Raw genomic sequence first — 12,613 nt, forward strand, 5'->3', positions numbered from 1 at the left:
GGAATGTTGTGAATAAATTCTTCCTTAAATCTGGCCAACACAAATGTACTTTTAACAGTTGGTAGACGTGCAGCATTCTAAATTAAGGCATGTTAACATGGGCTGTCTTCCAAAATGGTTAGCTTGGGATTTAAACACTGTTCCAAATTTTTGTTCCAAACATTCCTTCTGCATATTCAAATGAAGCACTTAAAAGTGATGTAATTGTTTGCCACACAAATGTTAATCTTCTGAACTTCTGATTTTTATTCTACTATTTCTTTGTGTTACGTGGCAGTGGCATGTACCAGCACACTTGGCTTCCTAGATTTAATAGAAGAGCTTTCATATTTTCTTTTTCCTGCTGAAATTCCTGGTGTCTTTCTTGGGGAAACTGTTTTTATTAGGAAGAATAATAGTGTTGTTGGATTTTGTTAGTACAGACTTCTGAATGTAAGGAAACACTTTTTTAAATTTTTTTTTTTTTTTACACACTCTGAGGGTGAGTGAGCACCAGAACAAATTGCCCAGAGAGGCTATGGAATCTGCATCCTTGGAGATATTCAAAAGTCATTTGGAGATGGTCCTGGGCAGCCTGCTCTAAGTGACTTTGCCTGAACAGGGAGTTGGACAAGAAGACCATCCAGAGGTCACTTTTGGCCCCAGCTGTTCTGTGATTCTGTGAATTGAAATTTTGTAACTGCCTAGTAAATTCTTTAATGCTCATACCATGCCATCAGCAATGTAGATGAGTTTAGATGAGGTGTTAAAATGGTATTCTAATCAAACTTTTTGAGCACTTGGAGCTTCCGTGAACTACATCAGGCATTTTGCTCTATTATCTGCTGGAGAGGTTGGCCCTTCATTCTTAGTGGCTGCATCAGCCCATGCAGACATACATAGTATGATACAATACCAATAGTGAACAGGAAGGGTTATTTTATCTAGTGTTGAAGATTCTGTTGTTTTAAAACTCTATAAGACCTTATTTTAGACCAAAAGTGTTTAAAATGCAAATTTGTATCTGATTCCTCTGCCGGATGACAGTGTCATGTTTAACCAACATTTATCTGCATAGGCATGGCATAACTGTGAGCATCTCTCTGGTATCTGTTTGAAGAGGACACTGTTGGGGGGCCCAGGTATTTCTTTTATATTTTATAGTTATAGAGGTGTCCGGACTCTGTAATGGTCAAAGATTTCCAGTAGAAGAGGATGAGACAAGAATTAAATGCATGTGGGAGACTCTGGACCTAGGCACTTCATGCTTTTGATGCTAGCTGAGAGGGAGCTTGATAAACAGTTTTACCAACTTTTCATAGAAAAAACAGGTAAGAAACATGCATAATTGTTATGATTCACGTTAGTAGAAAGATGCTTCTCCTCCCACCCACCTAGAACTTACGCAGAAAATATATTGTTCTGTGTTTATCTTAGAACTGTGATTTCAGTCATATATATATATTCATTGACAACTATTTTTTAGGTATAAACTGGGAGTTGTGTTATTTGAAACTAAAATGTTTTTAGCCTAAACCCATACTTACTCTTTAATTTGGGTTTGAGTTTCTTCGCTCAAGAAGAAGCATCTGTTCGGAAGCATCCTTACTGTGGATGCAGGGTCCCTGGCCTAGTGCTTATGCTGACCTCTTCCTGTATAGGTGCTGTTATAAATTCAGGGCGGCACTTGGGTGGCTCTGGACCAAGGCTATGTCTTGATCAGCTCCTCTGTTGTAAAGTGGCGGCTGTAAGCAATGCTTAGTTAGGATCACCTTTATAAAAATATTACTAACTTTCATTTAAATAGCAGTCCTGTGTTCAGGATTCTCTTGAACTGAAAGTTGAATCCTTATCAACAAATTGTGAAATGAATGCTGTGAAATTCAGTTTTTATGGAAGCACTTGCGATATTCTAGACGCTGTTGATAATTGTATTGATATAAGTAGAAAATTGACTTACATCTCATTCCTCGTCAAGAAAAAGAGCGAAACTTCTTTATGATGACTTGCAGTGAGATGAGGAATCTATTAAAAAAAAAAAGTCTCCCAGGATTGCCATCCTTTGCTTTTTCTTTCCCCTTCCTAGAAAGTGTCCTAGTGAAGGTATTCTGTTAATTGTTCTGTCTCTTGCCACAGAAAAAGTGAAGTTCTCAATGTTATTGCTGCTGAAGTAGTGCAGTTAGACAAGTCACTTCTTGGATTATTGTTTGTTTTTCAACATTTTTTCCTAACGTTTTGCTACTGCCAAACACCTAATTATTGTCTAATAGCACTAGGAGGATGCATTCATTGTAGATGTTAATTTTCAATTTTCTCTGAAATTGCATGATATGATTAAACCCCTGCTAGTTATTTGTCATACAAACGAGAGAACTTTTACCATTTTGCAAAACAATCATCCAGAAGACCTGGGAACTTTTCTTGTTCATAAGATCCTCAGTAAAATTGAATCTTAACCATTAGGGATGTCTCCTATTGGTGCTAGTATGGTTAAGAGTCCTCAAATACGTCTGAAGTGTAGTCATGAGCAGGTACCCTCCTGCTTCATTTGGGAATGTTGCTGAGTTCATATTAGTTACAAATTTAGACTCAAATCTTCAGATGTTTTCCTCTTACTCAGTTCTTGAATTAGATTTTGACTCAGGATTTTCAGTTTTTCATTCTTTAAATGCCAGTACTAGACATTATATTTTTTGTGTGAAAAGAAATCTGGAAAAATCTATTCTCTGAATGTAACCACATCTCTGCTGAAACAAGATTTTTGATCTTAAATGCCATAGTTTCAAAAGAAATCTGCCACCTTGGTGTTCTACAGTCCTTCTTAGGAGGGTTTTTCAAAAGCATAAAGCCATTATTTCTTCAAGCGTTTGTCCATATGTATCTTGGTGTGTTTTTCTGGTAACACTGAAGTTCAGGCTGTTTCCATTGTCTAACTGCAGGATAAAGGAGCTACCGTAGCTAATGAATAACCAGGAGATGTTTTCTGCACATCTTACCTGGCATATTAATGCCTATGTTTGCCATTAGTGCTCAGTGGAATTATGTTGCCTTTTTCATACACTGCATCAGGATCTTAAGAGTTCTAGTTTTTGCCAGAGTGACTTTTCTAGACAGAGCAAACCCCCCACAGCAGTTTGGTTTTTGTGAGCCGCTTGCCTTAAAATCAACCTTAACTGGTGCCAATTTAAGATTAAAAAGAAGTTCTTTTTCACAGAGTCAAAATAGACAACCTCCCTTAGAAGTTTAGAAAGATGGAGCAGAAAATTAAGAACGAACTGGCTTAATGTGCTTCTCTCAAGATCAAACCTAAAAGAGCTCTTCCTCCGTTTCCATGTGACTGTCTGCACTTGCACTGAACTTGGTATGAAGTGCAATTACTGTCCTCAAACGGCAATAACAGGAGAGAACCTCAGATTGGGAAAGCGTGCTAGCTTTTGCCTTTTCATTCTTGTTTGGTTATTGATTGGAAACTTATTTGAGCATATAAGTGGGATGAATATGTGCAATTTATTATGGCATTTTGACTGAGACTAGTTTCAAGGTTAATTAATCTCTCTGGGATGACTGACCCTCTGTGCTTCTGAAGTGTTTGCATGGTGCTTGCGTATGCATGCAGATGTTCCACTTAAGGTCTTTCTCTGAGAGTAAAGTCTAGCTAGATGCATCAGTTCTTACCTAAATTACAGGCACAGAGCATGGTGTAGGGTAATCGCCAGCCTGTTCTTTTTTCACAGTTGTTCCAGTGTCATCTTAGAAATCTCTCCAAACTTATGGAATATAATAACATTGCTACTTTGAGGCATATTGGCTTTTTTATTTATTATACAAGCTCCTGTTTTAGAAACACTCCTTCCTTCTTTCCCCAGAAGCTCTTGGAAGTCTATCATAATGTTTTTCTTGTTCCTTCCTATTTATTCTTCCTGTATTCCTTACTCTGGTATGTGCCTCTGGCACTGAGGCTTTTGAGATTTTGAAACAGAAGAAATTTGGTGCAAGACTGACTTTCAGTGACACTAGTCTTCCAGTCTTGCCTAAGAACACCATTCCAACTTAAGGAGTTGAGCCGATTCTTCTTGAAAGATGCCTTTAAAAATGTCAAACTTGTATCTGCTCCATTACTGGGATACTCATTTTGGTTTCTGGCACCGTTATCTGTGGGCTCCATATTGTAGTCACTGTAATGTAGTTATGTAGGAACCGCGTAGATACTTGCTGTGGGCAAAGCTGCAGAAGCTCTGGCACGTTGCTAGTGAGAGAAAAAAGTAACACAACTTAAGCGTTTTCTGACACAAATTTCTGCCAGGTATCAAGAGGAAGAAAATTCACATGGTGTCTCATATAGGCCAGTACCTATTTCTTTTCTGTTGGCGATTGTCTTAATTTGAACTCATTGATTAAAATAAAAATAGTTTTAAAAACCCTGAATCTTCTCTGTCGTTGAATTACTCAACTCTTGTTCAAGGAGGCACAGGAAACTCCTCAAAAGTTATTGGTCAGCTTATATAGATACACACACACATATCTATATGTGTGTGTGTGTATCTATATGTGTGTGTGTGTATCTATATGTGTGTGTGTGTATCTATGTATGTATTTTGGGAACTGTTCTCTCCCACCTAAAGAAGCACTGTTGAAGTTCCCTACAAATACCTGGGCAAAGCTAGCCTAGGTGTCAGGGAAAGAAGAGAAGAGACAAGGCAATACATGATATTTGGAGGTGGAAAAAATTACTCATCAGTGGTTTAACATCTCGGAATTTCAAGCTGTAAGAATCCACATGCTTGCTATGGCACAATTCATCGTCTCTTAAATTTCCAAAGATTACAGAAAAGACTTTGGGGAAATAATTTTCCAAGGAAGGGTTGTTCCAAAAAAATATTTGCAGACAGCTCTTGAGGCTGGAAAAATATTATGGCATATGTAATACTCTTTAGCTTCAGAATTCAGGAGAAGAGATTTCTCACGCTTAAAGACTGTGTTTGCATTGCAAAATGTTTGCATTCAGAGTAGGAAAGCTGTGGTACAATCATTGTTCTTCCCATAAATAACACAATTTTCCTGATATGTGTTACTGTAATATTGCGCTAAATATCTTTAGAGAATTTAGGGCTATGCGAAGAGCCTGTCCTTTGGCAGTTCATGCTTATGAACATATGCATATATGCATATATGAGTAGTGATTTATATGGCTTTCTTTAAGGGATTTAAGTATAGCAGCCCGAAGTTGGGGTTTTGGTTTAGTGTGGATGTTTTTTTTTTTTTGTGTGTGTGGTTTTTTTTTTTTCTTTTTTTTGAGAGAGCTTTATTACCCTACCTCTAAAGAAATTATGTAACAGTTTGGTACCAAATAGTGTTGTTTTGGTTATGGCAGTATGGTTTTTTTTTTTTTTTTCGTATCTAAATTTAAGTAGCATTTGGTCAGCAAAGTAGGAGGAAACCCCTTCCTTGGACACAGATATAGTATGAGGAATGTTTGGTCTCGCCTTTTCAGGTGATGCTGTGGCTGTCTTTTTTCCAAAAGCTTAATTTTAATCATGGTGGGGTTAATTTGTGTAATTTTGGTGTGCATAAGGCACTTATTTGAAGTGCACAAAATGCTGTAGATTATCTCCAGGGTTACTCTTCACCTTCACAGAGAAGGTAAAAAGCCATCCTACTGCTAGGTGAGTAGTGTGCTGGAGTACCTTTACTCAATGAATCTTCTATAGAACTTTACAGCCTCAGCGTGCTCTGAGAAATAATAGTACGAATGACACATGAGAAGGGGCTTCTTCAGAGCGGGCTCAGTTATTTAACCAGACAGATGCTCTTATTTCTGTAACACTTGAAGTAGTGGTAAGAGCATTTCCTGGATGAGAATGGATGAACACATTTATAAAACGCTCCTTACCTTTACAGTAACAGGATGTTTGTCTCATGTACTGTCCATGTAGGTATTCCCGGTGCCGCCACCTGTGTTCACTCTCCTGAGCCCTTTGGTGTTTGCAGTCACTCTCAGACAAAATGAGTCACGGGTAGTCCTGCATGGTTAAACATAGGCCGTGATACTGCTGGTAGTAGCATGGGTACTACTAATCAGTCAGGTTCATGAGGAGCATGTGTGGCCAGAGTGGACTATAAGCAGGGTAAAATGTCTAGATAAGTAAGGCAAGTGAAAGTGTGAGCTCTATCAGAGAGATTAAATCAAAGATGAACTGTCTGATCTAGTTAATCATTGGCCACCAGAGTATATGCCATTGTGAAATACTACTAGAGTTTCATCTATGAGTAAATATTCTTTTATTGTATGTTCCAGTTATGTAATTTTTAAGATAGAAGTGGCTTACTTAGTTCAGAAAAAACTGTTAGAGGTACGAAAGTGTAATTTACAGTGTAACGTACTGTTCAATACAACAGCATAACAGGATGTCTATTTAGTGTGGGTTAGAGTACCTGAAGTGAATACATGCAGAAGTAAAATGTCAGTATATTTTACTCTACCAAAGGGTTTTTTGATTATTACCTATAATGAAGTACTAGTGAATAATCTTGTAAAAAAAAATATATATATTTATTTGTCTATGTTTGTATACCACTGCTGATAGCTTAAATGAATGTCCTTAAACTACACTTCCTCTTTCAAATGAAAACAGATATCTTGCGTATTACTTTGGCCAAACGAGGAGACGGGTAGTGTTTTCTTCTGAAAAACTCAAAATAAATGTAAAATGTCTGGAAAAACAGCAATTAGGAGGGTAAGAAAATAGTTTCAATTTTTTTGGGGGGGGGGGGAGTTGAATCATAGTGTGTTTTAAATTAATATTAAGTTCATGTTTTCTGTTACAGGCTTTCTAAAAAAAATATATATATATATTTGTGTTTACAAGGAAGCTGCTGTGGTTAATATTTGCAAAACTTAATTGCAGATTTTTTTTCATTGACTTTGTCATTCCAGTCAGAGGTTTTTTAGTCAACAATTGTAATATAGAGTGTTTTAAAGGAACAAAGAGGAAGGAACAAACATAGCTCTGTTTTAAAAACAAACCGTTTCTTTTCCCTGATAATGAATTACATTGTTCAGAGAATCTTAGTTCATGGTTTTGCAGTATTGTCTCTGTGGGTTGCTGAAATGGACAAGGAAATGAGTCAGATTAAATATCTTTATTTCATTCACAAAGTTGAACTGCTCTCTAGTACTAGTTCCTTCAGTATTAGTCTGTTCTTAGTTCACTGCCTTATACACTCTGATTTTGAGCCTGGTACATTAGAATTTGCTTTAAAAGCAGGGACTTCTTTGTTTGTTTGTTTGTTTTAAGCTTACTTTTCTAAATAATGCCGTATTTTTCTTTACCCCTGAATTTGTGGTAATCAATAGATAAAATTCTTCTCAGGCTTATTTGTGCCTTAGAATTTTTCTTGTTGATAAATAGGCAGGTTCATGTACGTAGTTTTCCTGTTCCTACTGTATGTTCAGTCTGTCTACCTACGTACATAGAAAGAAATGAAGAATTGGTCAAAATGGCAGAACTGATATTAAAAGAAAAAATCAAGACTAGGGATTGAAAAAAAAAAAACAACCACAAAACCAACAAACAAAAAAACCCACCCCAAACATCCTCCAAACTAAGTAAGGAATCCTCTGATGTCTGAATGGAATCCTTTTGTTTATCAAGGTAAACTGGAAGCCAGGGGAATGGTTTTACTGGGAGTAGTAATAGCTATTGCCCAAATCCAGGCAGTAAAATTGTTAACTGTTAAGAAGGAGAGTAGAAAATAAGTGAATATTTAAATTTTTAAGGAGTTTTTCTTGTTTATTCTACTTCTGGTGTGGGTTTTTACTTAAAAATAAATACCTTTTCCATGATAGAACATTGTTAGGTTTGCAATTATATTTAACTTAAAATTTTCAGTGTTCAAATGAATACGTTACCCATGAATATCACTTACCATTTGATTTCATCAGTCAGTAAGAATTTCAGTTTGTCAGCAAAGACAAACAAGAAAGTAATTTTTTTTTTCTTCCTTTCCTTCTTCCTCAGATTTGTGGGTCAGTACTTCTAAACAGAATTTGTACAGAGGGAGAATTCTGAATATGGCTTGATTTGCTCTTGATCTTGGCAGTGTTTCTAATGAGTATCCCATGGACTCTATCAAGTTCAGGGGGTTCTACTCTAGCACTGAGGAGCAGAACCCTGAGCAGCAACCTGGTATCAGTGAAAACATTTCTTCATCGTTCTCTGTAGAAGAGCAACAGAAAATGAGTGATTATTCTGGACTTGCAACTAATCATAGCCAGATGATTGCTGAAGATTCAGAAATTCAGACAAAGCCTGAACACTCTCATGAAGTTCTTCAGGAAGATATTGAAATGAGCAGTGGTTCCAGTGGAAATGACTTCAGTGGAAATGACACAAATGAGAATTACTCAAGTGGGCATGATTCTCATGGCCATGAATCTGATGAAAATGGGAAAGATTCAGCAATGCTCATGGAATCTTCAGACTGTCATAAAAGGTAGTTGCTAATCTTAAATAAATATCATTTTTGTCACTATAGACATTTTTCATTTGAATCCAATATGAATGATAACTACAGTATAAAGTGTATATTCAGATTGAAACTGAGTGTTCTAGTTAACTTATACACTCATGTGATGTAAATTGTGTAATATTATAATTCATAAAGAGAAGGTCTGTAGTATTCGTGGGGCCAGCTTCATTTGAATCTTTCTTCTTATCATCCTGTGTTTAATTATTTATAAATTTTCTTGTAAACCAACTTCTCTAATTGTATATCAAAATCTGTCAGTCTGTTCTTATGTGTAAGGCTGCAACTGTGCTATTTTCATCTCTTAAATATGAAAGAAAGTGAAAGAGCAAAGCTACTACAGTAAGAAGAACCTTCTTAAAGAAATGTGTAACAGCTATAGTTTCCATTTGCTGTGCCAGGCAGCAGCTTTTAAACTTGTTGAGTTTTGTTTCTAGATAGCCAATCATTAATAGGAATAGCTAAAATGAATTAAACAGTTGATTGTTAGGTTTACTAATAATTATCTCTCTGTGTCTTTCCTTATTCTAGTTCAAGCTCAAATGCGTTTAGTCTGATGATTGCAAACTCTGAACACAATCAGTCCAGCAGTGGATGCAGGTAAATTAATGTGCATATAGTTTCAGTAATTTGCATGTATCTAATGCTAAATGCAGAAAACTAAATAGTGTTGTGTTCTGTTTTTTTGTTTTGTTTTGTTTTGGCTAAACCTTGAGGAGTACACAAGAAATCCTATCTTTGATTCTCTTCCTGTCCCTAAGCGGTAGCATGTCCTATTAACCACTTAGTTGAATTAGAGCTTTTCGTTTCTGTTTCATGCGAGTTGTGTGATAACCTTTCAAGTCATCTTACTTTGTTTTGATTTAGTAGCTGGGCTCTGTAATTTTATTTTTGTGCTTCACTTTGAATATTGCTTCAACTCTAGTGGTTTTCTTGAAGCTTTTCTTTAAGTTTTCCACTCTTCAGAAGTTAGTCTGAAGTCCTTGCCTGAGGACAACCTAATAGTGTTTTAACATCAGAATTCACCTATTGAGTTGGATGTGTTCTGATGTCCAGCAGCCGTATCCTCTCCTTCTCCTGTGTTCCATTCACCAGGATTCAAGCCTCAAGTCTGTAAGGATAAACCAACATCAGCTGCAGGAATCCCTCTGTATGAACTGTGCTTCTGGCCCTGATAGCCTTGAGAAATGTGGTGGCATTGAAGGCTCAAATCTGGACACTTCAGGGTGCCCTGCTGTACTTACTGACTTTTTTAAGTCAGCTTCTGATCAGGAGACCAAAACCTGATCCCGAGTAGATCAAGGATATGTAGCTATAGTGTACTCATGTTAAGACCCTTATCTACATGTACCTATGTGAAAGTATTTCTACCTGATGCAGTTTCTAGAGAAGTGATATATTAAAATTACCCTTACGCACCTTTTGGTGCTTGATGAACTTATTTTCTGTGTCTGCCTTCCAGGCACCTGGAGATCTTGTTCCATGCTGTATTTTCAATTGGAAATTGTGTTCTGGAGTTCATGTTGCTTAGTATGAAAGAGCGAACCAAAGGCATTTATTAATCTTCCTTTCCCATTGATTTCAGTTTCTTCACTGCAAGATTTTTGGAGGGTTACTTATTACAGTTTTTCTGATACCTCTTTATTTTAAATTTCACTAATAGCTCTCTGCTCAGAAATAAATATGAATCTGGATGCCACTGTGTTTTCCCTTGCTGTCAGGTACAGTGCTAGAGGGTTACAGAGCAGAATCTGATCATCTTTTGGGAATGGGAGACTGAGGACATCTAGAGAATGATCTTTAAGGAGAAGACTAAAATAGGCTGATAAGCCACACGTTTAGCTCCTATTTTTATAGAACTTGCTTATTCTGTCCTCTGCTGCTCACACCTTCCCTGTAGTTGGCTACTGTGCCTGATACTACTGATCTTTGGAAAAACATTTTTGAGTTGTATTGTGTTTCCAAGGAGGTCCGTCTTCTATATTTGCTGCTGCTGTAGGCTGATTTGGAAAGGTTTCTTTTCTTGCAAGAGTCTGACCACTCTCATGAAGCATACTCAGAGAGCACAAAACCAGCAATATGCTCAGCATAAATCTTTTCCCTCTCTCTTTTTCCCTACTGCCAGTGTAGAGGGTTCTTCTATTAACAAGGCCCTGTTTGATTGCATCAGTCCATAACTGTCAAGCCAAGTTGTAAATGTGATTTTAATATACAGCACGAACATAATGTTTCCCAAGGGAGTACTATACTCTTTTGTCTTACTCCTTGCCATTATTTCTCAGTACAAAATGACCACTGATTAAGTGAATGCTGTGTTTCTCATAGTACATTGTGATGTAAGCAAGAACAATGTGTATTCTCTAGTACAAGCCAGCTTTGTCACTTTCCAAGCATTTTTTGTAAAATGCACCCAACACCTGTCAGATGATAGACCTATCTGAAGAACTTTTCGAACTTCCCAGAAAAATGTTCAGAAATCCTCTTGAAAATTACCTGGAAGCTAAGCTACTTTAGTGAACACTTCAGACAGGGCAGTGCAGTTGCTAAGACTATGGTTTCTACAGTGGTACTTAGGGTAGCTTCGCTTCTTAGAGACTACTAGCCATGACAATCAGGTGGTAAGAAAAGACCTTCCTTTTGATGGGAAATAACTTATTTTCAGGAAGATTTAAGAAAAGCTCTAGGAACCTCTTGATTGTTGTGACTGATTAGCTTTTAAAATCTACTCCAATGAGAAAGACAAGGTGATTTCTTTTTTTCATTTTAACTGCTTCCTACCCACCTGCCACCCATCCTTGTCATCCACCTCCTTCCTTCCCTTCCCTTCCCTCCTTTTCCTTTTTGATTTTGTCAGCACCTCTTAGTAATGGGGAGAGGTATCAGGAACTGCAAAGGCAGGCAATAATTTTCTGACGTTGACGCTGATAATCTCTCTGTAGTTTGACCTTCTGCACTGAGACAGCACTTCTGAAAATGCACCTGAGATGTGAATGCAATTTCTGTCTCCATCCTCCTCTGATTCTTTACCCTACATATTTAGTCGAGTTTCTTTATCTTATTTAATGTATTGCTATGCTTAACTGGGATACGTTGTTCCAAGGATTTCTCCATTTGTTTTGTTAACTTGATGCTCTCCCCCTGCCATTCCCTTTTCAGGGACCTTTCTTATGAGAACCTGCTCGAACAGGAGGTGAAGACTTGAATGGACCTCCTGCTTCTCTCCTTTGAAGTCCATGAACATTTCTATGAGTTTGAATTTGAAAGGAACTAAGGAAAATACCACTAAAAAGGGAGGAGGGAGACTGTGGCAAAATAAATAAAAAATTCTTTGGTGCTTGGGTATATGTACTGTTGCACTTACAGGGTACATTTTACAATAAGACTTCAGGTGGTGGTAAATATTTCATTTTAAATGATTCTCGCTAATTTAAGAATTATTGTAAGTTCTGAATGTTGATACTAAGTACTGGAAAAGTTAACATGGCTAGCTGTACAAATTCAGGTACGTGACAAGTGTCAGAGTTTATTTGGGCAATTCAAGCATTCAAGTGACATTTTATTTTTTTCTTTAATCTTACAGTAGTGAGCAGTCCACTAAAGCCAAAACACAAAAGGAATTGCTGAAAACATTACAAGAGCTGAAAGCTCACCTTCCTTCTGAAAAGAGAATTAAAGGCAAATCTAGTGTCCTAACGACGTTGAAATACGCCCTTAAAAGCATTAAACAAGTTAAAGGTAATCAAGTATGATAATGCCAATCTGAATAAAAGTAAACATTTAAAATAGGAATTAAAATGTAGTTGTCTGTGTAAAGCTAAGTTTATTATGTTTGAAAACCTCTCTAAACAGGTATTTTCATGGTGTTCCCACTTACTGGCTCTGTTAACTTGTGTTCCTTTGGGAGTTAAGACTGATGATGCTTGATATTTTACTGATATTTGTTGAGTTAGAAAAATAATTTAAAAACCATTTACAATGTCATACTATTTGAACTGTCAAACAGACCAAAATAGATGATCACACACATATGGGTATATTAAGATGGGTAAACTTATTTGGGTTACTGATGAGGAAGCTCTACCAAGGAAAAACTAATTTGGAGCAGTAC

At 36.9% G+C, this 12,613-nt stretch overlaps 1 protein-coding gene across 1 annotated transcript in view; it reads left to right on the forward strand.

Annotated features, from left to right (window-relative positions):
• Positions 1-1,143: 1,143 nt before the first annotated feature.
• PER2 (period circadian regulator 2) overlaps positions 1,144-12,613 on the forward strand; it is a 42,239-nt gene continuing 30,769 nt past the window's right edge. The window contains exons 1-5 of the mRNA XM_074152984.1: positions 1,144-1,310; positions 6,612-6,713; positions 7,998-8,472; positions 9,037-9,105; positions 12,086-12,240. Coding sequence (XP_074009085.1) covers positions 8,099-8,472; positions 9,037-9,105; positions 12,086-12,240 — 598 coding nt within the window. The 5' untranslated portion in view covers positions 1,144-1,310; positions 6,612-6,713; positions 7,998-8,098. The remainder of the gene's footprint in view (positions 1,311-6,611; positions 6,714-7,997; positions 8,473-9,036; positions 9,106-12,085; positions 12,241-12,613) is intronic.

Source organism: Numenius arquata, chromosome 9, assembly GCF_964106895.1.
Source record: "Numenius arquata chromosome 9, bNumArq3.hap1.1, whole genome shotgun sequence".
In the NCBI taxonomy this organism is placed as follows: domain Eukaryota; kingdom Metazoa; phylum Chordata; class Aves; order Charadriiformes; family Scolopacidae; genus Numenius; species Numenius arquata.